Below are 27,914 nucleotides of genomic sequence, written 5' to 3' on the forward strand. Positions count from 1 at the left end.
TTAACATGCTTTTTAATTCAAATGAATTTGTTCAGATTTGTCTTTAAATCTTAGTATAATTGATTTGTAAAACCTTATTTAGAAAGAACCTGCTGAAAAATTAATATTTTTATTAATTTAGAAGGAATTAAATATATAATTGGAGTAATAGGACAAATCAAAAAGTATGTAAATGTCTTTTTATCAATGTATGGATCTAAATCATATTTAATTGCATAAAGCATTAATTATTGTAAAATTAAAGCATCTTGCCTTTATTTGGATCTTTCTATTTTGTAGATTATACAAACACAGAGATTAAAAAAATATAGAAAACAGTTTTATTTCTCAAAATAAGTTCTGTTAAGGTGAAGTCCATGATGTCAAATGTACGTCTCAACTTTCTTTAAAAAATCCTGCATTGTGTAAGTCAGCATCTTTGCTAGTATGGAATTTCTTGAGTAATTGCATTTTTCAATTTTTTCTTAATTTGGTGTTCTGTTGACATAAGCAAGGTACTCCTGTGGTACTCCACAAAAATTTGGTAGGCCACTGATTTGGGAGGCCAAGTAACATTTCTAGAATTTGAGATAAGTTGTTCAGGAAACTTACTCCAAAAAACTGTTATTGAAGTGTGAACGGTATACCATAAAAAAAGGCAAGTAGTGTGCTTTAATTTCATGTTAATAAACATACATTAATTAAACAAATTATTCTTTGGTAAATAATGTGTATGCCCTGTGTGTTACCTCATAATTATCTCTTAATAGGGAATATGTTAATGAAGCAGATGCTATTGTGTACAGACCAGTGACCAACTGGCCGGAGGATCCAAGGATAAGAGTGGGTGGCGGCTACAGACTTGTAACAACAGTGTGCTGCAGGATATACAGGAGTGTGTACGTCACATCCGCAACCAGGAGATGGCCAGTGCTGCCCTCTATTATGTGGTCAACCACATGCCACCAGGAGCAGACCAGATGGCAGCAGCCAAGCTCTGCTACCTGCAGGCCGAGACTTGGCTCTCACAAGATTTCAGTGAGAAGGCCAAGGCCGGCTTTGCCAAGGTTTGTTTTGTCTCATACTTCTTGTTTGATTAATTCAGAAGGTTTTTAGGGACAGTTTTGAAGGTCATCAAAGACTCATCACTAAAATATTTACTCTTACCGTACATTATATTCCCCAATCAGGTAACTGCTAGTTACATATAAAACACAAGGGGCAATGTCTTTCCTTAAATACTTATGGTAATGCTAATTGATTTCGTAGGTTTTTCACCTCTATGAGCACTTCTGGTTCAAATGAATTATTTTTCCAACGCCAATGTTGTGTTTGCCTTCTTGCGGTCACGTGGCAAGAAGGCAAATACGTATATGTGTTTGTTTTCTTAATAGAAAATATGTTCAAAAGTGTATATGTATGGCCATTTTAATTTACACCGGTCTCAGTATTTTTGTTCCATAGTCAATTTTGCCTTTATTCCGATCAAGAAAATACATATACATAAACAGCACTGAGATCCTACTTCTGTTAAAATACAACTAAGGTAGGTTTCACAACAGTCTTTAAATGTATAGAAAAAAATAAACTATCTTGTCTTTTATGACTGCACTGCTAGCATTTACCTGCTGTTTTGTACGCAATTTAGTAGGCATTGCATAGTGCTGTCATAAAACAATGTTAACACAAAATAGTTCATTTCATTTGTCAGGCTCTCTCAATCCAATATGGGATTTTTCTCTACTTTAAAGGCCAGAAGGGCGCAGCCCGGACGGTTTAAAAAAAATAAGAATAGGCATATATTCATACCAGAGAACGTAAGAATATTTCTGTAAATTTCAGTACAATCGACTGAACAGTTTACGCGTGAAAGCAAAACAAACAAGCAAAGGCACTTTCAAATTTATAATATTACTAGGATTATTTATTTATTTTTAAGTTTGTTTATATAATGATACATCTATTTGCTGTTACTTGGTATGAGTTGAACCAGTGCCATGTACAAATTAAGTAAACTGTATTGAAAATTATTAATTCATTAAAATTTCTCTTATATAGTATATGTTCCATTATCTGTTATCATCTATGTCAAGTTACTTCCTTTCATATGTAGTACAACACTGTTCAAATATGTAGGTCCAGAAGAAGTACCTGACAGTGTGTACAAGTCACATTCTCCATTCTTCTGGACTTGGCAAACCAGAGTACCTGGAGTTAGTTCTCCATCCTCAAGAACTCATCTGTGCATTGTACGATGATAGCAGCATCTTGCAACGCAAAACTGGTACTCTTAGCCATTGTCCAGGTGAGAGTAATGTGGACACCAACTCTGTCAACTTCAAGTGGTTTATGTAGTGAATATCAATGAGCTTGTTTTTCAGGTCAAGCCCAGTTAGTTGTATTTAGGCTGGAAATATACTGTATTGATAATATAAAAAACAGCTTTATAATTTTTTAAGAGCTACCTCTTAAGTAAAGGCGGGCTTACACGATGCCAATTAAAGAGACAATTGTTGCGACCAGTTGTTTTGGGCCAGTTGCGGGAATGTCAGTGGCCATTCCAGCTGAACAAAAACCTGTTCACACGCAGAAACTACCGGCACAGCAGTTGATGATGAAAAATAGCAGTGCTCATCATTTGTTCTGTCTCGTGAAGAGTTCAAAGTAATATGTGATAATCTTTTTTGGCAGTTTATCGCTGAATCTTTCCAAGGTTGGAGGAAGAGTTAAAAAATGAGTGGACCAGGAAATGGTTTTTATAAAGAAACCATGTCGCGTCATCTCAGTTCATAAGGAAGCTACATATGAAGGATCCATTAGATAAAGCATGTTTAAGGATGAGTCCAGAGTTTAAGCTGTTACAGCCTGTTAAAGGTAAAACATTAAAACAAGACAGAATGATGAGAAAAGCAATGCCTCCCAAGACAAAAGTGACACTATCATTTCTTGCTACAGGAAATAATTACAGAAAATATTTTTTCCAAGTGTGAAATTGTACATCATCCTAATGTATTGCTAAAAGTGTGTGAAACCTTTAATACTCTTCAGGAATATGCCAAGGTAATAACAATTAAGTAATGTATTTTATAGTAAATCTATTACAAATATATTAAATGAAACGTAACAATAAAATTAGTTATTGTATTGAGTCACAATATTGAAAATGAAAAGCAAAGTATCACTATCTATATCATTACTTTGAGTTAATTTAACATTACTTCGGTTTTGGTTATTTAATATTTTAAACATGAATTCCTTCAAACTCAAATTTCATCCAGACTAACTGCACATGCTTTTAAGTTTTACTTGTTTATTTCACAAGCTGTTGAATAGAACCCATTTTCTTTTTATGGTCTGTGTAGCTGAAGACATACTTCAATTAATATACATAGACAATTGTAATGTAAATTAGTGTTAGTTGCCATGGAAACACAATTTTAGTATCGACTTTAAGGGGCATAACACAACATAATGTTGACTTTTTTGGTTGTTTAGTTTATTTTTTTTTACTTTTTACAACTAAAACAGCTCATTATCAGTTAGATACTAATTTATTATTATTCAGCATCTAATATTGAAGGAATTGATATATGATAACATATAGTTATGCAAATAACATTATTTTTAAACAAATACCTCTAGCTGTGTTCAAATGTAGCTTTTTCTACACAATGCAATTTTTTAAATACTTTATATATAGTCCACCATACTTATTACATGGCATTTACTTACTTTTTAGTTGGTTTTGTTTATTTCTTGACTTACGTTTTCTGTGACTGTAAATTTGCTAATTACTACCTATTATGCCTTTTTCCACTCTCATCTGAGATATGGAATTACACTATGTTGAAAAGCTGTGGTTATCAAAAAGTTTTTTTACATGGAAATAGAGATCTAAGGCCAGTAAAAAAAATATTCAGAAAGAATCAAGTAAGCCTTTTTTAGAAAATTACAAATAATGACTCTATTGAGTTTATATATTTATTGTTGTTTAGTTGATATTAAAGAAAATATATCAAGATTAGGCTAGAGATGCACAGCTATCGTATTAGAATGAACCACATGGTAGAAATGTTACCAGTAAAACTGGAAAAAAACTAGAAAAAGTAATTTCATTATGAAAGTAAAGATACTTAAAAAAACTACCACAAGAAGCATGGCATGTACCATTAAGAATGTCTAAAGAAATAACGAGGATAAAGCTTTTTACTATACAAAAATTATTTGGCCTGTGTATTTAAGAAAGATGTAACGGTTAATTTGAAGAAATATATGGAATGCATTTTTTAATATTGACAGTTATTTCCTGTATTGATTTAACACTCTAGGAAAACGTGTATTTCAATAGGTTCTTTACTGTAAAAGAAGACTTTGTCAATTGCATGGTTCATGTTTAAAGACAATAAACTTTCTGATTCTGATTTGGCAAATTCCAATAAACTTATGCCCACGGAAAAAAATTACTTTACAAACATCTGTCGAACTCACATTCACCCAGCAAGTGAGAGAACCGGGTTCGAGTCCCGGCGGAGCAGGTACTTTTTGTGATTCAATGTTTATTGAAATTAAATAAGGCTGTTACCGTTTATACAATTTAATGTAAGTAAAAGTCGTTTGACAGGTATTTGTTCTTCCGATCATATGTTAGTTTGCTTATTTAAACGCATATGTGACAGATACGGCCAAATACAAAATAATTGAATCGGAAAAAATAATGGTAGCCCATTCACCCGGCAAGTGAGAGATCCGGGTTCGAGTTCCGGTGGACCAAGTACTTTTTGTGATTCAATGTTTATTGAAATTATATATATATATATATATATTTCTATCACATATTGTGTGCAAACTGGGCGGTATTTGTAGGGTTTAGTGCATTCTGGTTGTAGCCTGTAGCAGTAAAAACTTGTGGAAAAGTGTTTTGTGCAAGTTCTTCAGCTGTGGTGGTCGTGATTATTATGTTGTTTCATAACTCTTCCTCTCCTTCAATTTCTGGAGATATCATGTAAACAAAACTGGAATCACTTGAATTTGTAAACATAATGGTTGACACTAATAAAAGGTTGTTCGGTTCTACAGATTTGCCGTACTAATCGTTAAAACAACACTTGGTCAATGCATTATTAACCTCCATTTGGGCAGTCATTGCTTGAGCATGAGATAATAATTTTAATTGGGCCGCTACATCCCGCCCATAAATGTCCCATTGTTCTTGATCAGGTTTGCATGAAATCAATTTGTTTAAACCTTTTTAATTTTCTAGCAGTAAAGGCAATCTACTGTATTTTTGATCACTGTCTGAATTTGATCATCTTTGGCTGATTGTCTGCAGAGGTTTTACTGCAGAGAATTGCCAGGTGACATACTCCTATTCTGCACTTGTTTCTGCAGAGGTGTCACTATTTCTGTTTGTTCATCCTCCTGTTCATCTAATTTTGGATTATTATCTGCAGGAGTCGGCTCTGTAGAATTGTTACCATAAGCGGTGTTTTCCGATATAGTCTTTTCCACACTCTGCACCTGAAAGCACATAATATAGCTAATAACAGTTATGTATTGTTTTTATAATTTTGAAATAGCATCAAATTGTATGTAATTTTTTATAGGTTCCTCGGAGTGGATATGAGTGGAAAAGAATTGAGCAGGAATTTTGAGATCAATGGAACTTAGTAGTTGGCTGCTACGGTCAGTATATTTCTTAACTATAAAACGAAGAACAGCATTGTTCTTTTTGCATTAGATGGCCACGACTATTGTTTTACTATTATTGACGTTGGATGCAACGGTTCCATGTCAAACAGTACAGTTTTCCAAAGATCTCCTCTATTCAAGTCACTAATATCGAATGTTACCTACAGGTGGAGTCATCATGGGAGACAATGCGTTTTCGCTCAAAGAATACCTTATGAAACCGTACACAGGGCAATTGTTGGATTTCGAAAATGAAATATTTAATTACAGGTCGTCAAGGGCGAAGTTCATAGTGGAGAATGCGCTTGGAATTTTAATCAATTGATTTAGTGTATTTAAGAAACTCATTCCTCTTCTGCCTGAAACAATCGACAAAGTGCTATTTGTGTCCTTCATAATTTTCTGCGGAACTGAAGGATTTTGACCTAGGCTGCATCATTGAATGCAGTTGGTGGAAGAAAGCAACGAGTTACAAAGTGTAACATAGTTGGTCACATCAACAAAACAAAACAAAAACCAAAGAAAAGAGGGATGCTTTCAAAAGTTATTTCACCAACAAAGGAGCAGTTGAATGGCAAAATAAAATGACACATTAGTTTAAGAAACAATAGACAATATCTTAATTAACATAATTTTGGAGATTAGTGTTAGTGTCAAGTTAAAAATTTTTAAATTTTAGGTTATTTATTTAAAATAAGTCTTTAGTATTGGTGTTTATTTTACTGTTTTGAAGTTTCATCTGGGTCCAGTGGTATTTTCTTCAGGTATTATTCCACTGAGTAGAAGAAGGGATTCTTCAGCAGCCAGTTGGTTAAGTGTCTCTTAAGCTTCTGGGGTGAGGTGTTCTTCAGGTCCTATGGTAGCAGGTTGAAAAGTTTTTCTCCAATGTATGATGGTTTTATGCTGTACATGCTGAGGTAATGAGGAGACAGGGCAAAGCCTGGGGTATGTCTAGTGTAGTATTGATGGATTCTCAGTTGTTGTGTGGATGATGACCTCTTGTATGTAGAGTGCCACTATGTGAGGATCTTTTACTCGACAAATGCTTTTTGGCAGCTTTCTCTTTGCTCAAGCCCTGCAAGGCACCTTATAACTCTCTTTTGTTGAGTAAGGACTTTTTCAAGGTTTGTCGCGGTGGTTCCTCCCCATGTAGCTATGTCGTATCTTAGGTAGGATTCATAAAAGGCAAAGTATGCAGTTCTTGTTGCCTCAGTCACTTATTGTATATTTTCTATAATTTTAAATTTTAAATTGAATTTACTCCTGGATTTTTAACATATATACTATTAGATTACTCACATAAAAAGCTACAATGGTGACTTCTTTGAAATATAATTTTGGTTAAAAGAAAATGATGTAGAAACTTTTTTATTAATAATGCATTGTAATATATTAAATGTATAACAAAATATTACTTAAATTTAAATAGTGTTTCTACTTACCAAAGTGATTTGTTGCACCTTGTCAACATTCCTTTTATCATCACTTCTTTCATAATGTTAAACCACTTTAGAGTCGGCACATATACATCAGCGGAACCACATCCAGTCTTGCCACTTTTATTCTGTTTGGTGAACTCGATGTTAAATGTACAGTGAAAAGCTTTTATGTCTTTGGTAATTACAGCGAGTGCCGTTTATACAGATCATCTCGCTGGTCCCACAGTCACCTTCGTTTTTTTTACAACTCAATGAATTTTAAATTCTAGTCATCATTCCACTTAGGAGCCGTAGTATTCAAGTTAAAAATGGAAATAACTATTAAACAACAGTCACAAATGACCACGGATCCACATGTGCAATGGTCTCTACCGACACAAACAAGACAGTGATCTACTGCTACCACGTTCACATGCTGCCAATTGTGCTTCTAGAATGGTGGGGCTATCACTGGGCTCAGTTCATTGTCCTCAGTCTACTCCTAGAGACATCTGAATTTTAGGACAACTGTCGGGACAGTTGGCTTGGTAATTGGCCAGGTGTTCACACATAGCCAATAATGTTATGCCAGTAAGTTGGCTTATGACAATTGTCTCTTCAGTTGGTATCGTGTAAAGAAGCTTTAACCTCTGGTAAGAGTAGGCCTTGAGCTGTAGTGATATAGAGATTGCACCACTTGTCATTTGTTTATCTAGTCATTATGAATAATTTAATGTTGTAACATGTTTACATGAAAACAACCTTATAGTTGACTGACAGGGAAATTAGTGTTGTGAACAGATCAATTGTAACAAATAACAATGTTGTGATTCAATGGTGTCAGTGTAATTCAACAAAAATGAACTGTCAAAATAGCTATAATAACAGGAGTGACTGCCAGGCTTTGGCAACAGTTTACTGGTCCATAAAAATTAATATTTTTATAAAAACTGGCATCCAACACAACACAAAATCTCTGTGTTTAGTTTTTACACAATCATAGAATGTGTAAGGAAAAATATCTTTTCTCTATTACTAATGTGCCTGTATTCCCACACAGATATTAACAGTGTGGTGTTGGCTATCGGTCAGCTACACCGCGTGAATGTGGTAGGGATACAACAGGAACTGCTTAGTGAGTGGCTCTATCCAGCAGATAGTCCACCACTAGACTCTAGCTGCGATGACATCACACAGAACATTGCAGCCATCCACAGTGGCTCCACCGTACTCTCTGACAATGATAGCATAATCAGGTATGTAATATATGTGCTGCAACAACAGTCTACCACTAGACTCTAGCTGCGAAGATATCACACAGAACATTGCAGCCATCCACAGTGGCTCCACCGTACTCTCCGACAATGATAGCTTAATTAGGTATGTAATACATGTGCTGCAGATAGTCCACCACTAGACTCTAGCTGCGATGACATCACACAGAACATTGCAGCCATCCACAGTGGCTCCACCGTACTCTCTGACAATGATAGCATAATCAGGTATGTAATATATGTGCTGCAACAACAGTCTCCAACACTAGATTCTAGCTGCGATGACATCACACAGAACATTGCAGCCATCCACAGTGGCTCCACCGTACTCTCCGACAATGATAGCATAATCAGGTATGTAATACATGTGCTGCAGACATTCCGACACTAGATTCTAGCTGCGATGACATCACACAGAACATTGCAGCCATCCACAGTGGCTCCACCGTACTCTCTGACAATGATAGCATAATCAGGTATGTAATATATGTGCTGCAGACAGTCTACCGACTAGACTCTAGCTGCGAAGATATCACACAGAACATTTCAGCCATCCACAGTGGCTCCACCGTACTCTCTGACAATGATAGCATAATCAGGTATGTAATATATGTGCTGCAGACATTCCGACACTAGACTCTAGCTGCGATGACATCACACAGAACATTGCAGCCATCCACAGTGGCTCCACCGTACTCTATGACAATGATAGCATAATCAGGTATGTAATACATGTGCTGCAGACATTCCGACACAAGATTCTAGCTGCGATGACATCACACAGAACATTGCAGCCATCCACAGTTGCTCCCACCGTACTGTCCGACAATGATAGCATAATCAGGTATATAATATATGTGCTGCAGACAGTCTTGTCACTAGATTTCAGCAGTGACGATATTACACAAAACATTGCAGTTATCCAGAGTAGCCTCATCATAGACAACAATAATATATCATAAGGTATATAATACATTTCTTGCAGACAGTCCCTCACTAGACTCTGGCTGTATCAGCATCACACAAGTCGATGCATGACACAAAACTAGATTACTAATCATAATGATAGTGTATATGATACATTCAAAGTAATTAATCTAGCTATATTATGTGTAATAACTAGTGATTTTGGTAAAAGTGATTAATAATGCCCTGTTTATCACTTTATCCAGCTATTATACATATTATTTGACTGAATTCGATCAAAGTGGTTAATCAAAGCAAGACTGTGGTATCTTAATTTGTAATACATTATACTCGTCTTGGCAATTTTACTGGGTACATTAATTTAATGAATAAAAACGAAAATTGAATACAGCGTTCTTCTGTGGGTGTATATTTGGGTCACACTTTCATTAGAAGCATGGTAAGTAGTTTAATATGAAAAGTTAATAATATCCTTATAGGTAATGACACTTTTCTGTATTTTTGTACCGGGAGTGTTACATACATGAATTAATATTAAGATTATCAGAAGTGTAAAATGTTATACATAAAATAGAATAAAGCAATATATTCATAATATTAAAATTATGCTAGGTATTTAATTTTTATGATTGTTGTTTGGCTGGTAGAGCTTGCTATGTACTGGAGAGCATGGAACTGGAGACAGCTGCCAAGTATCTGGTGAGTTATGCTGGAGAGCTGGAGTGTCGACCCACTGCCGTGAGGCTCCGTGCACTTCAGTGTTTGTGTACCATCGCTACCGCAGACATCGTCGTTACCACTACTGGCCGCACTCTTGACAGCATCAAGTAAGTGCCATACCTTACCTTACCATAAATACTTCCTCAAGTAATATTCCACATAATACTCCATTAACATTCTATCATGAATAGAACACACCATACCCCATAACATGGCCAGACGAGTAAGGCTGCTTAATCTTTCCAAGCCAGACGATTAAGTATGATGCAGAACCTTATTTGTTATACTGTGTAATTGTCATCTGGAGTCCAGAGGATTAAAATTGTGGATTATTAGGCCATTACTCAGTTAATTTTATTGCTTATGACATGATAGGCTTCCCATCTAATAGTTTTTTGTCGTGCTGTTTTGTAACATTGAACCTGATAGGTGAAATAAAATCATAATAATTTTGGAAATTACTGGCTAATTGAATTGGGTGTGCCATTTGATGAAGGTATTGTTAAATTCTTATTTGTTTCCCCCAGGTTGGTGGTGTCATTCCATAATGTTCAACTATGTTTTATAATTGTATATATTTGTCGAATCTAATTCATAAAGTAAATTATTGATGCCAAACGTTATGGTTTACTTTTAACTGAAAAAAATTAATAACAATATGTGGCAGCTTAATTCACCTTAACACTGTTATTAGAAGTTATGATCATTTTTAACAGTTGTTTCACTTAAAATTTCATATATCACTTCAATGTATATTTGTTCTAGAAATTCCAAAGCAAGGTATTTAAGGGGTGAAAAACTAGTTTAGATAAATAAAATTCATGTTGGTATATCTTTTAATTGTCTCTTTTCTAAAATTCCTGTGGACGAAAAAGTTGAGTATCGAGTATTGAAAAATTAATTCTGTATACTGGGTGTCCTAAAAGCATTACCATCTCCACTATTAACTACTGAACAGACATTCTACTGGTCAGCCAAAAACAAGTGATGACAAAATTTAAAAAACCAGAAGCCCGAAAAAATGTATTGTCCAACGAAGCTTCTTGGACTACAGTTAAACATATCAAAACCGACAGTCGATAATGTCTGCCAGATGAATGTCCTTTCAATACACATCCTGTGTCATGAAACTGGTTACACCAGCGAAGAATTGCTTTATTATCTGGTGAATTTAAATCTCGAAACTGACACTGCACCCTAACAATCAATTTCAGTTCTGTTTACACAAAAAAAAGGCTGTGTCTTCTGTTGCCCCATAAACATTGTACTTGCAACTGGCACCAGGCGTGTTAGTGGCAATAGCAGACTGCCACAGCGTAGCTGTTCTGCGCATGACAAGGTCAACGTTTCCTCCCATGCTATACGGAACACTAAACTTTGTTATTCAACTTCAATTTGACGTTTGAATCATAGTTATCTTAAATAGTGTTTAAGTAACAGTTGTTAAAAATCCTGGCATTCTTTTTCAAAGACACTGTATATCAACCAAAATCCACAGAGGATGGTTATAAAACTAAAAATTGTGGTTTTCAGTATATATGATAACTTCAGCCCCTAATCCTAAATAATAAATTGGGAGGTTAACATTTTATGTAAACCACCACTCATTTTAAAGGTCCTTATTAAAGAAAAACAATGCTGCAAACCAAAGGTCTTTAGCTCAATCCAATACAAAATGGATGACTGACAAAGTTTGGATTTGAAAAATGTGCTAAAAGCCAATATTTATAATCAACTATCAATTTAATAATCAAATTACACAAATTTAATTAATATATAAGAATTGCCAATAGAAGAGTGAGTTTGTAACTAGGGAATCAGCTTAGTGAGACTACATCTGCTGATGTACAAACACTTCTTCAACAATTTCAGAAGAAATTATAAATTAAGAAATTAGAAGAGTACCTAGGAAAGTTAATAGAAGCAAAGATAGCAAAGAAATAGTTGCCAATATAGTGCATTTACAGATAGTGATATCAGACCTATTATTATTGATATTACTGAGGATTGTTTCATAGATAAGTTTCATAATGATTACACATTATTAAACATAAAAATGTAATAATTATAAGTAGCGTTTAAATTTCGATGTATTTAAAGAGTCTACATGTAAAAGGCATTTACTAGGCTGGATATAAGAGCATACCCTACAGCTCACTTGTACTGGAGATGGAGAGGCTGTTACAGAGCTGGTCTCCCCTTCTTCCAAGGTGACATGATAGATATAGTGCCCGTAATCCTTCCTCATAAACCTCAAGGGTAGGCGGCACGTACCTCCAATCTTACAAAAATAATAATGAAAAATGGATGGAAAATATCAATACAAAAATGTAACATCAAATATGTTTTCTAATTACTTAGGATTTTGCCAATTTGCTGTTGTATAAACTTAGATATAACCATTTGTTTCCCAAATTTTGAACTGTTGTCACCTTGAAACCTTAAGGAATGCAAAAACTTTTTCTTAAATTTGCTTATAGTTTAAAAAAAGTGTCATATTTGGTCTTGTTTGTAAAGAATTTTAGACAAAATTGTGCATGAATTTGGTTAGTTGCTGTCTTGAAAGTGTCCATCGGTTGAGACTAACAAACTATCTCTGTACCAAGCTTAGTTTAAAACAGTTAAAAATAACGGCAGTTATCATGATAGCAAGCCTGCATTATATTGCATAAGCCCATGTATTTTTTTTTCTCTTTTTTTTCTTTTTGTTCTCTTAGGACAAGAAGCTTATAAATTGCGCTTAGTCCTGTAAGAACCTTTATGCTGCTTCCGGAGTAACAGGATATTCAGGATGGGTAAGGCTAGAGGGTAGGGACCGCCCCCTATCGAGATCCATGAGGAAGAATTAGGACACTAATCCCAAAGTCCCGTCCCCCCGAAAGAAGTGGAGGCCAGCTCTGAACCAACCTCTCCAGTCAAAGCAGATAGAGGGTGGCACACTCTTGTTGAGACTAGCAAGAACCTCTGATACTTAAGGAACGAACCCCACCAACTCCAACAGTCATCCCCCACAGTAGACTAGATCTATCGAATTACCCTTGCACCCCAGAATCTCAACATTTGCAGTTAGTGATGTGCCGCTCCTGGACATCCATAAGGTTGCTCAGATTTAAGTGACATATCGGTTTTTGCTGTGCCCAGTGGTTGGTTCAACTGGAAGGTTCAAGTGGGCTATATCCCTGCTGGGTATATAGCCCACGCATATACAAGTATATATGTAAGTAGATATTTGGATCGTAATGGTTTTGTTGTATAAGGGCCAAACAAATTCCATCTCTAGGAAATTCTTTCATGACACTAATAGCAATAGACTAATAGGCAGGTTTCTATTAAATTTACCTTCTAAAATTATAATTTTAATTATTTACCTTCCAAAAAATAGTTATGAAGTATAAAGACCTAAAACTTTTATTGAGTATAAAATGTAAACATGGGAATTTCTATTTTTTCAGGGGAAATATGCAAAACCTGATGTTCATCAGCGAACTGGAGAAGCTGGGACTGGTCTGGTCAGTAAAAGGTTTTGAGAGTTGTGACAAGGAAGATGTAATGAGAATCTTGCTGATGAAAGCTAGTCCTCATGCAGTGCAGCTGGCAGCGGCGTTGGGCTATGTCTTCAAACTCATCAACATACGCTATTGGGACCAGACGTTGCAGCTAATGACATCTTATGCCATGGTAGTGTTGAGTCTAATTTATTTATTGGCCCTAACCTTGAACCTTCAGCCTAAAAACTCACATATAATAACATGATTATGATACCACACAATTGTTTTCAATCCATACAAATACAAAACTTAGATAATATGATTTTTCTTTAATGCAAAATTGATTTTTTTATTTAAAATACAGATTATATATCAACACTACTCTGGTTATAGTACACAGTGTAATCAATTCAGGTATTAGTACAAGACGTATTTCTAAACAGTTCAGGGTTGTGCAAAGTAAAGTATGAAGAACGCTCAATAATCAACAAGGTCTATCCCAACCATAAACAAAAAGTACAGCATTTACATCCAGGAGATGCCATTGCTTGGAGTACTGTGTTTGGTTAAACACTCAATGTCGACTCTGTAAGTATATTTTATTTACTGAAGAGTCACAGTTCACTTGTGATGGTACAATAAGTTGTGAAACCAACAATCATGGGCAGAAGTGAACCCTCATGCAACAATTGAACGTAACTTTCAACAGCGTTTTATCATTAACGTAAGATGTGATATTATTCATGATCAGCTGATTGGACCGTTTATTTTTCAAGAGCACTTGAAACTGGTCAGACATACTTACAGTTTCCTCAAGAAGAATTACCGACATTGCTTGAAGATGCTCCTCTTACAATGGGACGCCAGCTGTACTTCACCTTGATGGCAAATCAACATATTTTTCAAATATTGTTTCCACCTACTTGAATCAACCCACTTGTTTCCGGATAAATGGATCACTCGTGGACGCTCTATACACTGGCCACCCAGGAAACCAGATCATACACTGTTGGATTTTTACGTATGGGTATGGATGAAGGAGAAAGTTTAAGGGTCAAAGTTAATTCTGGTGAGACACTACTTAGATGTATTAATGAAGCTTTTACACAGTTAAATAAAAGCTCTGTTGAACTACGTAAAACATCATGAGCCATCCTTAAATGAGCTGAAAAATGCATTAAAGTCGGCGAAGACATTTTTGACAATTTTCTGTAATTTGGTTGAATAGGTTTAGATTATTTTCCGGTTAATTTTACTTTCCGGAAATCTTTCGCTAGCCTTATCTCGCTAATGAGGCATTAAAGGACGTATGTTTATATAAATATTTTTCATTATTTTTATTTGTAGAATGAGCTGCCACAGTTTCTGCATATCTTTGTGAATCACCCTGTAGTATACAATGTTACCAATTCGACTCGCAAGTGGCACAACGTCCAGTCTTAAACTGAGCAACATAGTCAGCTTGTGTAAGCTCTGGGAGTAAATGTGTTAATGTTTTTTTGTGTGCAATAAACAGTAATAGTTATTGTGAATCACCCTGTAGTATACAATGTTACCAATTCGGCTCGCAAGTGGCACAATGTCCAGTCTTAAACTGAGCAACATAGTCAGCTTGTGTAAGGTCTGGGAGCGAATATGTTAATGTTTTTTTGTGTGCAATAAACAGTAATAGTTATTGTGAATCACCCTGTAGTATACAATGTTACCAATTCGGCTCGCAAGTGGCACAATGTCCAGTCTTAAACTGAGCAACATAGCTTGTGTAAGCTCTGGGAGCGAATGTGTTAATGTTTCTTTTGTGTGCAATAAACAGTAATAGTTATTGTGAATCACCCTGTAGTATACAATGTTACTAATTCGGCTCCCAAGTGGCACAGTGTCCAGTCTTAAACTGAGCAACATAGTCAGCTTGTGTAAGCTCTGGGAGCGAATGTGTTAATGTTTCTTTTGTGTGCAATAAACAGTAATAGTTATCTGTATATAGTGTGATCAACAAGTTATTATTGTGTTGCCTGCAGTTATCTCAACTGATGCCATATAAGTTATTTTTGCACTTAATCTCTAGTGCCATTTTATCTTTTAAGAGAAAACTCCTTAAATGTCAAACTGATTAAGAAATATTATTGATTGTATCTTATGTTATCTTTATGTTTACTCTTGAACATAAGTAGATCTTATTGAAGTACATTTGTAGAATAAGGGAAGAACATTGAGTATTGAACTAAAAGTAAATTTCCTTAGTATTAACCCTTCACGCGCTGTTGACAAATATAACCGCCAATATTTACTTTGCTAAAAACGCTGTTGACAAATATATTCGCTTTTAAACATTGAGGTTATTATTGGGAGTAAGTAGTTCCCAGTTTTGCCGGTGGAGTGCAGCAACTGCTGGAGCATATATCCCTCAATAGAAAAGCACAGTAATAGTTGTCCCCGCCTTCCGTTTTTCTCCAAGCTGCAAAATGGCGGCGCACTACCCATGCCACTGCCTGTTTTGCCAGACACTAGCGCTACTGACGAACTAACTCGCCGGTTTAGTTTGTTCGCGAACTGTGATTGGAACTGTTGTGTTTACGTTGTAAAATTGGTTTTTGACATATTGGAAAGATGTGTTGTGTGTACACGCAATGGTTTACGCAAGGAGACCATTTACGTGGGCGCAACATGCACCGCCCGGCCGAACCTGCACCCGGATACGTGTTTCAAGACGTACCACACGTTGACGTTATCTTGAACACCGTGATGGCTAATTTTAGATCTTTTTATACCCATTAATGACTTATTTTAATTGTATAATATACATACTATACATATAATATACTATAATATAATATTTTACACGATAGTAAAATTTTGTTCAACATTTCGTTAAATTTGGTGTATTTATATTGTTTTATAATTTAAATAAACATATTAAAAAACTATACTTTTTTCGTTCCCAAAAGTCTTTTTATATGGTAACAAACTCAAATACATTAGCGTTGACTTTATGGGAAAAAAAAATTTGAGGTATATGTAGCGTTGGGTACGGTGCGTCCCAAATTGCCGTAGCGCGGGAAGGGTTAAATCCTTTTGGGAAAACTTTAAACACAAAAATTATATTTAAATTTAAGATAACTAATGTTAGTTTTTTCAGGTTGAGGAACTTGTTATTGTTCTACCAGAATTGACTCACCTCTGTCATCTTCTAGACAGTAACATTTTTACTGGAGCATGGAATTGTGCTTTGATTACTCCCCTGCAAAAAGGTAATATGTTGGCCAGTGAGTGTAGACCTATCGTAACCTGTATTCGGGTATAGTTCAGTTTTAATAATTAGTATTTTGATTGTATTAAGTATATGTTTTAGAGTTAGTGTGCATGGAGTTTTTGTGTTTCCTGCGTGCCACAACGCTCTGGTATGATTTGTTTATTTTAATCTAAATTGTAGTTATCTGTTAGGTTAGTTATTCACCCGAGGAAGAAATCAGATTGAAGATCTCGAACATTTTTTTTGTATTTTGATGTAAACAAATTCCAGAGTACTAATATACAGTATTTTAAAATAGTAACCATAAATTCATTAACTCGTAAATGGTTTGGACACTTACAGAATATCCGATACTTTCCTTTTTTGTTCTTTTAGGACAAGAATCTTAGAAAACTGCACCCAGTCCTATAAGGACCTTTGTGCTACTTCCGGAGCCACAGAATATTTTAGGAAAAGTTTAGGGCACTAATCTCAAGCCATGTCCCCTCCTAGAAAGAAAGAGAAGCCAGCTCTAAACCACCCTCTCCAGTCAAAGCAGGCAGGGGTGGGAATCCTTTTTGTCTACGTTGGCAAGGACCTTTGACTCTTAGGGAACTATCCCCACCAACTCCAACAGTCATCTCCCGCAGTAGACTAGACCTATCGAATTACCCTGCTCCACAGAATCTCGTCATTTGTGGTTAGTGATGTGCCGCTCCTAGACATCCATAAAGTTGTCTACATTTAAGTGACACATCAGTTTTTGCTGTACCTACTGTGAGTCCAACTAGAAGGTGTAAACCAGCCAGAAGTGAGCCCTCCTGGGAAGATGTTGGATTTCAAGTAGATATAGAAATCTGCATATAGCAATCACACCAGTCTTTATCACAGTTCACCGGGAGGAATATACAGTGATAAAGAGTGGTGTCTTATCCATCAGTTTACGCTTAGAATTGTGTTTCTATTTTGTTTATGTAGTTACTGAAGTAGCGTAAATAAATGTAAAAATATTTTAAAATTTCAAAATGTTTTAGAGGTAATGTGATTTTAAGAAAATGTATGCAGTGCACCACAAAGTAACGTAGTGTTAATCTGTGTGCAGCCGAGTATCCCCTGAGTAAGGAGAGCGGCCGCCGTGTACAGCGCTCTCTGGAGATGTTGTACTGCTGTCCTATTCCACGCCAAGTGAATCTTCTCCTAATGTTGGAACATTGCCAGCGTCTGCACAGCCAGGAACTTATCTCCAGACTTGAGCCCTTCCTGTCTCTCACTCAGTCCAACACCATTAACACTTCACCTGTGCACATCAAGCAAGAAATACCCACGGAGTAGCCCCTGCTATTACTACTATAGACTGCCAGCGTCTGTACAGCCAGGAACTTATCTCCAGACTTGAGCCCTTCCTGTCTCTCACTCAGTCCAACACTATTAACACTTCACCTGTGCACATCAAGCAAGAAATACTCACGGAGTAGCTCTTGCTATTACTACTATACAATGCCAGCGTCTGTACAGCCAGGAACTTATCTCCAGACTTGAGCCCTTCCTGTCTCTCATTCATTCCAACACCTGGGCACTACAAGCAAGAACTACTTACATAGTAGCTGTATCATTGTTTAAATCTCCTTTATGGTATGAAATGTTTACATTACTTTATACTTGTTTCTATTTATTTTTACACTATATTTTTTTGTAAAATCTACAGTAGTTTTTGTTATGAATTAATAATTAGATGTACCATTATTAAAACTCGAATAAAATATTCTTTGTTGTGTTACTATGCCTCAACTTTCCTGCTGAACAATGCAAATGCAATATTCGTTTTTGTCATTAAAATATAACTAGAGAGGCTGTTTTATATCTTGATATAACAAGATAAATAAATATCTTAGGGTCTAAGATATACACTTGGCCTGCCAGTCCTCATTTTTATAGAAAGTGTAAATCAATTAGGCTACTTCCTTATTGAATAATTAATAACAAAGTCAGCCTGGACAACTTGCCAATACCTCTTCTGCTTGCCGTAATCGTAAATCTAGTTGTTTTAGACATTTATCAGCTTGCCCAATAGAACCCTAATTTGAAATCTACTCAGACGTTAAGCCAGGCTGGTTCTGTTAACTTGGTAACTACACTAGTAATGCATCAACGTACATGCTCATTACTACAACCTACAACCCTACTCCTGATGTTGACCACAAGACCATGAAAAGTTAAAGTGATAAAGCCAACTAGTAATAAACTATAGCCTGTCAGACAAGCTGTGTATGAGAGAAGATTACAATTAGGTAAATTTCATTATGTACCCTGGGTACTGGTTATGTAACCCAATTTTGCCCCAATGTGTGCATTCTTCAATTTATTAAACCTTATTTCTTTCTTATTGTGTAACACTTTTAAGTTTAGATTCCATTGTTTGATACAATCAATTTTTTCGTTGTAATGTGCAGAACACTTTGACTTGATACAAAATGGGTATTTTGAATGATTTGTTGTAATACAAAGGATGAATTTTGAGACTTTATAATCTCAATAAAAATTCATCCCAATCACAGTCTAGAGCATTCCAGTAGCCCAACTTATTTGAATCAATTTCTCTCTTCAACATTTCAATGTAAATTATGACATGCGGACAAACTAAAGAGGAACAATTCAGTTGCAAGAAAACATGTTCTTGCCTTGATTCCAGATTTTATGTATCAAAATGAACTGATATGTGATGGAGATCAAGACATGGTCAGATGATACTCGTGTTCTAGATGGAACAACTGTGTTAGAGCCAGTACTAGACATGAAAAAAATGTTACATTGAGGAGCACAAACACTCTGATACAACAAAGTTAAAGCTGTCTGTTTACTTTTATTTAGAACATTTTCCAATTATTTTCTATACATCAAAATTTGTAATAACGCTCCTGAATGCATTAAGGTACAACTTTCTGGATTATTGATTTTCATTGTATTCAACTATAGTTATGTAAAAGAATTGTAACTGCTAAAGTGTTTTTAGTTTGGTTATCGAAAAATATGACACATGTAATGAAAAACGGTTTTCTCTGTGGTGTCAGTATTAACACCTTCACAGAGACTGTACTGAGTAAGATAAACTAGTGCCAAATTGATTGTGCACCTTAAGGCATCTGCCTCAGTCGACATCAACTACTTTACAATACTGTCTAGTACATGTAGTTAAAATCTTCACAGTCACTCATGATCAGTGTCAATCTGATTATTTGCCGCCAAGCGGTCTGCTGCTGTCAATGTGTTAAACTTAATGATAAATCATCTTTTCTTTCTTCACTGCGATTTAGTCTATAGTCATGTTCTTCACATGGATGTGCAGAACCATTTTGGTTGTTCCTGCCTAGGAACTGATTTTTTACCTGAAGGTATCAATGGTTCTATTGTTATTATTTGTAAATATTAGTCTAGAACTAGTTTCTGCTCGTCTATTATATTTCCCCTCAAATCATTAGACTGAAAATGTGTTTTGTAACAAATGTTCATATGCTTCTTTTTACAATGATTCTTATTAATGGTAGTTCTACATTCAGAATTCTATATTTTACTTATATCAAAAACCAAATTTAAAGTAAATGCATATATGAACAATAATATTGAGAACTTTTTATTTTCCTCATATATGTTCATGTATTACCATATTCTATCTTAACCATGCTTGAACCCTTTGGACGCCATTATCCGATTGATTGGACCACCGAGGCTAAAACCGCCAATGCCCAATTAATTAGTCGTGTAGGAAAAGATTATTTTAAACTTAATTTACATGCTTTTAAAGTTTGTTTCGACTGGTTTTGCTTTGTTTTGAAGTAATTAAGGACTACTTTTATCAAGTTTAAAGTTGTTACCACTATTGATCTTAACACAGCTGTTTGTTGTTAGTTATTTTACTCTCCTTTTTATAAATTTTTTTTAAGTTCTATAATTTCGTAATGAATATGAGATGTAATCGCTTTATCAAATTAAAATATTTCCGATTACAGTTTTTTTTACAGGTTTTTAGCCTAAAGTGATTATTTTATGTAATTTTTTTTGTAATAAATACAAAATATGTTATACATAATGCACTTTTCATTTACACTAACCGATAGTCATACTAAACAGCTACAAAACAAAAAAGAAATAGTAGAAATACAGAGCAAAATGTAAAGCATTGTAAAAGTGTACAAATAAGCCATGGCGGTTTTTGTTAGTATTGCCTTGGGCACTGGTGGGCAGCAGCCTCAGGCGCTGGGTTAAATAAGTTTTAGGACAGTTGTAAAAAATTACAGACATCTGTCCAAAATTCTCCCTACAGGATTTTTTAGATATTTTAATACAAATAAGATTAAATTTGTATTGGTTCTATCATGACAACAGCTAGGAAACTAATGATTTTATTAACATTTTTATGAACTAAAATTAGTTCATAAAAATGTATACCAATTAATATACTAATAACACTTTCTTATAATAGTTATATGTATAATTAGATTTTAAAGCATCATCTTTCTCTCCTAAATTTTAAATAGTTGTAGATGAGAAAATTGAGGGACGTTTGTAGTCAATATTGACTTTTTTGTCATATTAAAATTTTTCATAGGTCAATACATATATTTACTCAAATATTTTTAATTTATGTGTTTTGCCATTCTTACTTAATGTTTTAGTTTTCATTGGTCTAAACATAGCTGTTTGTTTTGAGTTATTTTACTCTCCTTTTATACATCACGCTTATTATAGGAATTTCTTGTAAATTTTTTCTTAAAAAAGGTTGTATAATTCTGTAATTAGTACGAGATGTAACCACTGTAGTAATTGAAGTTTTCAGTCTGCAATCAAGTGCCCGAATATTCACTTAATTTGTGTAATGACTTCATGAGGGATTGTAGTAATTTCAGAGTTTCAGAAAGAGTCTTTGAACACTAGAATATTTTACCAATTTCTGTTGTTGGTGTCATAAGAAAAATCTTCACTTCCAAAAAGACATTGCCTACCTGCCTAAACACCTTGTTTTTAGTTAACTTCAACATTTTGTTTTTCTTATTTTTTGGATTACATTCTTAGAATCTTGTTACAAATTCGGAAATGATGCCTCAGGGGTCCAATGTAGAATAGCTTTGTCACTGTCTTCAGCATTATGTTACATTTATTTAAATTTCAATAAACACAAGAACTACTTCACCTCATTTTTTACCTGCAACTGTTAAGAAATTGGCAGGATAGAAATCCTTTTCGATCACACTGTATGAGTAATTGTTTGTAAAGTTCTATGAATATTGGCAGCCTTGCCAAACAGAAGGCTGTGGCGCCAACTGCTCTATCTGTATATCAGTGCATTAAGACCTGTTTGGTTAAAGTACAGGTATGCATGGTACTTGCGTAATTACCACAGTGATAAATTATAAACAGTTTTGTTGTTGCTTCCATTATTTATGACTGTTATTATGCAAGGTGATATATTACTCTATTCTGTTATCACTTGTGTAGGATGCCACAAGTGACGCTTTATTTTCTGTCTTTACGAGTAATAGGAACTTCCAAATGTTGTAGAGTAAATTATAATAGTGGTGTGGATGGCTAGTTAACATACAATACACAGTGATGATTATCACAGAGTTGAGTAATACAGTACTAAACGGTTAAATTGGCTCAATAATATAACATTGTAAAAGTAATCAATGAATCATCGTTGCTACTCGTGTACTAAATTGAATGATACTGAATTCAGTCAGTATTTATCTAGTCTACATAATGTTCAATAAATTTACAACATTGTTAATATATGATAGTACAAGAAAAAGTTATAAGTTTTTTTTTTCGATTTAATTTTTTGTTTGTTTAAAATTTGGATTACACAGGGATCTGTACTTAGCCCATTGTTTCTAATCTGTATAAACAATTTGCCTTCCTCAGTGTGTAGACGATACAACTGTTCTTCTGAATATTAACAAAGAGTTCATACACAACACTCCATTTCTGAAGCGGATTGATTTTGTTTTAAAACTAATCGAAAATTTAGAACGTTCTATTTACCTTATTTCTTCTTTCACAGATCAGGCTCCCAGATAAGCATTCGGTCTCAATTGATTAATAACAGACACCCGAAGACAACAATAATCTGTAGGTCAACCTTATCGACAGTGTGAAGTTCCTGGGAGTATTTATTGACAGAAACGTCAGTTTGGATTCTCGTGTGAATTATAATTTTTTCTAAATTATCAAGGGTGATTTATTTCCTCAGTCATCTTACATCATGCATTTCGACGGATTTTGTTCAAATTGCCTACTACAATTCATACATACCTGTAGATACGGATTGGTCGTGTGGGACTATGCGAATAAGATTAGTAACATACTGATTCTCCAAAAGAAGAATAATTTCCAAATCATGTAGTTATGAATACTGAATATTTTATTCAGAATGTAAAATATTCAAACTGTTATAAATATATATTGGTTTGATGTAATTGAATATGTTTTTCAAATTCCATACTTAATAAGTCAATGAGTCATGTCCATTCATATAATGCCAGAAAACATTAACAGACTAAGCAAAACTCTACAGAGTCATTCTGTAGTTTCACTTAGGTTTTTAGAATTATTTGTTACATTTCATCCAAAAATTTTACCAAAAAATGTTTGGACATAAATATTATTTATGGCTTCTGGATAATTCTTTAATATATTGTGTGGAGACATTTGGTTCATAAAACTTCTTTATAATAACATTAAATTAATCACTACATGTCTACAATTGCATTTATTTTGTAATTTTTGAGTTTCTTACAGTACAATAAATCATACAGATATGTTTATTGTACGCTTCAAAACATGTTCTTTAAAAATTGTACCAGTCCATAGTAATCAATCATATTGTTATAATATAATTATGTTACTTTAATATTGGGTATTGTTCATTTTAGCTATAGCTGTAATGACTTTTTCAATTATCTTGTGATTCTATATTACAATAATTAAATTTTTATAAACACTTTAACTTTGAGCATTGTAAAGTTACATTACTTTTACTTGGCTAGAGTATATAATTTTGTTACACTCGTACATTTAACAATGTAAGTTGTTTGATTTTTAAAGAACGTTAATGACTTGGCTTTGGAAGACATGGTGGAACACCTTTTTTTACCACAACAATGTATACAACATATTTTATTTTTATAATTGATATTCAGTCCTAACATCAATGTTTTTTTACTATGCTCTTCAGTATGCATTAAATAATCTGAATATTTGAATTTTTTTGGTAACAATTGATTGTGGCATTTTTTTTGTATGTAATGTTAGTCCTAAAATGTTTCTTAGAACGTCTCGGTAGTTTAGAAATGATGGCATGAGAAATGAAACCACTATGATGGTTGTTTTTTGGTAGGTTGGCCTTTCATGTAAAGTAATATAACAAAAAATGGACCAGCAATTAAAATTTTGTTGACTTGGGTATTTGTTTTTAGTGTAAATGTATTTGTATGTACGTTTATTGAAAACAAAGTTCAATTTGACCATTGAAAATAAAACATTTGATTAGTAATTATTTATATTTTTTAGGTTTTTGTACGATTAAATATTAATTACATAGCCATTACCTCCACACACAAATGAGATAAAGTCTGTTAACCTGAAATGTTTAATTATCCTTACATTCTTTATGAAAATATCTTGTAATAAATACACAGAATAATCGTTACAGAAACAACATATCTCAGGCCTACTTGCTGAAATAATACAATTAGAAATTTGTCTTGACAATAGAAACAAAAGTGATATGGGGCAAACAAATTGCCTGATTGGAACACCATTGTTGTTCAACAGCTACTAACAAAGGCAATATGATTGGTAGTTGCTTGAATAGCCTAGAGAAGATTAGAGAAAGAGTCCTCTCTCACAATCGTGCTCTTGGTAGATCAATAGAATAATGCATTTGTTCAAGTAAAACCATTAGATATGTGTAAAAAATACTGGAGAAAGTTGTAGAACATTGCAGCATGAACCAACAAATAGACAAAATTCTAAATGGTCAAGTTATAACTTAATAGAATTTTGCTTTGTTCGATCTTAAAATCTTGAATTGTTATTGAATTTCAAAGAGAATTGTAACATCAAGCTTGAAAAGATAAGTGAAATGTACAACTATCAAAGAATCTAGAACAGCAGATCAATTTCTCAAACACCATACATGCCACTTTTTGCAACAAATTTTTCTTAAAATTTCCTCACACCTTTCTTCATAAATTTGTACTGAAGTTGCATTGAATAAGGAATAGGTACAGATTTACATATTTTAAAGCAACATTACTATATTAGTGAAAATAACATTAGTGATGTTATTTTCACATTAATTTTGGCAGACGTATCTAACTATTACTCTGGATGGCCTCAAGTCGATACGGTACACATTCCCTACCATGGTGAAATTGTTAATCAATAAACCAATAAAACAAAGTATTAAAGGACTTGACAGAATGTAATAAAAGAGGTACCGCACATATGGACATAGTGCCCTTTTTAAGAGCTGTTCTTTGGACCAAAAGGAACATATGTAGCAAGTTTCAAGTCTCTAAGACCCTTTGATCCCAAAATCAATAGTGTTCTTCCTTAGACTAATTTTCCAGGACATTTCTACCAAGAGTTGTCTCAAAGACAGTCAAGAAACAAAACTTCAACACAATTTCAAGAAGGCCCTTAATAGTTATTCAATATTATTTTGAAAAAAGGATTTGGTACTTAAGGCTAGAAAGCATTGTATTTAAAGTTGCTACCTCAAAAGTATTTATTATTACAAAGGGCAGTATTCCACACCTCTTTTAAAAATTGAACTTCAGTAGTGACTTGACACTCAAATCTGTTTGTACAGGGTCCTGCAAAAAACCCGATGGTATATTATACCCTCTTATGTTTAGAGTTTAGACAAACCTTCATTACTGTTTTTATTATTCTAATCTACAATCTTTTATTGTTTGATTAATTTTTAGTGAAAATTGTTTTATAGTTGTTTGGAATAGTAGAACATTAATAGTTACTCTTGTTGGAATTTACCTTTGGTTTTTTTACTCATGTAAAAATATATACAAGCTTATGACAATAACATGTATCTTCGCCAAGCAGTTCAAAATGTAGTCATAGTTCAACGCTACTGTAGTTGAATTTTGAGATTAGCTCCAGTTCACCTTCCTTTTATTGTAGCATCTGGTATCTAACACTGTCTCAGACTTGACTCCTGAAATCTGGAGTCATGTTCAGCTGAAGAGATCAAAAGAAAGTCGACTACTAAGAAGCTCAGACGAAGCATTTACATCGTCTCGACATCAGAGACACCTATAAATAAGTGAAGTGATTGTCTCATTGTTTCATCAGGTAAACAATTGAGTGCACTACGATGTGATAGACATAATCTCTAACCATGGAGGAGCAACCAAGTTATCTACACATAATGTGGCTTTAGTAGGAAGGGTTGATACAATTGAATTTTGAGATTCGCTCCAGTTCATCTTCCTTTTATTGGTTTTGCAACTATAGTTTCGACTTCTAGTAATTCATCTTCTGGTGTCAATAAGTATTAAAAGCGAGTATTATCCATCTGGAGTTGTCATAGTTTAAAATGAATGAATACAGCAAAAATCACAACATTTGATAGGTGTATTACTCATGAATATTAACATAACGCTACATTGCGGCCAGCAGAAGACATGACAACTGACACTAGGTGATTATAATTCTCGCTTTTAATACTTATTGAAGCAAGAAGATGTCTTACTAAAAGTTGAAACTATAGTTATATTATGACTACATTTTGATAAGTTTGACGAAGGTATGTTGTTATTATTAGTCAATCCGCAGTTTAGGGCTATATGTTATTGAAAAATGAAAACTTGTCTTCAGGCTAAAGCCTTTTTGTATTCTACAACTACTTGTTATTGAATTACCACAACATTGTGAAACAAAGATAAAAGAAGCTTCAATATGTTTTATATGATGAACATGAACAGATATACATTAATAATCTAATTGTAACAACAGATGGAAGTGGAGAAAATTCAGTTTGAAGCTCTGGGAAGTTTTGAGGCACAAAGTAAATTCATTTTCCCCTTAAGTACCATCACAATGCCTTCTTTGGATCAGGAGAGAGAGTTTCAAACACTCTTTTCTAACCTTCTTCAAAGAAGTCATTAGTGATTTGCAAAAAATGTTCCTTTTCCATTACAGTTTTTAACACAAGTAGAACACAATCCTGAATTGTGAATGAACAGATTTTGATGTGAATATTTCTCAATGGTAAGTTTTATTATAAAATTGCCCAAATATAGATAATAATATATGTGGCATAGATCAGACACGAGTAGACAAAATCAGGCAAGAAAAATAGTCAAAGTTTAATGTTTAAATTTGATTGAGTATAATATGCCATAAGGTATAGTCTTCACTATAGGGAGCTGCCAACGTGGACAGAAGAATAGCATAAGATCACTACTTCAACACCTAACTATATCAGATCTGCATATACTGTATATATATATGACACTTTAGATTAGAAAAATGAGTTCCTTGTCTATGTGGGTCAAGTGGAAGGTTGCTGCACTACATACAATATATCCACCCCTATTTTGTATAAGGCACTGCCTATTGTAATTCCGCACTTTATGAGTTTTAAAAATTTGAGTTTCACACATATCAGAGTACTTGAGTTTACAAGAAAACATTTTTTACACAAGTTGCTAACAGTACTGTACACAATTTTAGATGTGGTATAATAATACAAATATTGATTTTCAAGAATAACAATTATAACAAGCTATTATATAATTTGTTTTACTTTTTAGAAGTAATTTTAAAAAGTAAATAATTTATGTGCAATAACTTTTTGTTGAAATGGCCATCAATTAGTTGGAAAGATTAATTTTTTCGAGTAATAAATTAAGAATATGTTATTATTGAACAGATTACTTACTTTTTCAGTAATGATTATTGAACGTTTTGTGAAAAAGTAATGCCCAATGAAAGGCTTTATATTAATGTATTGTGTGTTTATTAATGATGAGTTTGAAATCGCTGGATTCAAAAAACTATTTGAGACAACGAAACCATAGTAAAAAGGAGTTTTGTGCTGAGGGAAACTCCTTCCCTCAATAAAGGAAAGGGTCAGGAGATATTGAGAGATGTGTATATCAAAATGCATTAG

The 27,914-nt window shown here is 34.0% G+C and overlaps 1 protein-coding gene across 3 annotated transcripts in view; it reads left to right on the top strand.

The window, feature by feature from the left end:
* LOC124362654 (kinetochore-associated protein 1) overlaps positions 1-18,500 on the top strand; it is an 87,352-nt gene extending 68,852 nt beyond the window's left edge. Inside the window, exons 27-34 of one of the 3 annotated variants that reach the window (XM_046817348.1) lie at positions 786-1,046; positions 2,116-2,284; positions 8,146-8,341; positions 9,934-10,113; positions 13,459-13,684; positions 16,631-16,742; positions 17,826-17,956; positions 18,100-18,500. In XM_046817348.1, the coding sequence (XP_046673304.1) occupies positions 786-1,046; positions 2,116-2,284; positions 8,146-8,341; positions 9,934-10,113; positions 13,459-13,684; positions 16,631-16,742; positions 17,826-17,956; positions 18,100-18,198 (1,374 nt within the window). In that variant the 3' untranslated portion in view covers positions 18,199-18,500. Of the gene's footprint in view, positions 1-785; positions 1,047-2,115; positions 2,285-8,145; positions 8,342-8,487; positions 8,588-9,933; positions 10,114-13,458; positions 13,685-16,630; positions 16,743-17,825 lie in introns of all 3 variants that reach the window. The other 2 variants (XM_046817347.1, XM_046817346.1) reach the window with 2 other exon arrangements.
* Positions 18,501-27,914: the final 9,414 nt, after the last annotated feature.

The sequence above is a fragment of the Homalodisca vitripennis genome, chromosome 5 (assembly GCF_021130785.1).
Source record: "Homalodisca vitripennis isolate AUS2020 chromosome 5, UT_GWSS_2.1, whole genome shotgun sequence".
NCBI lineage: Eukaryota > Metazoa > Arthropoda > Insecta > Hemiptera > Cicadellidae > Homalodisca > Homalodisca vitripennis.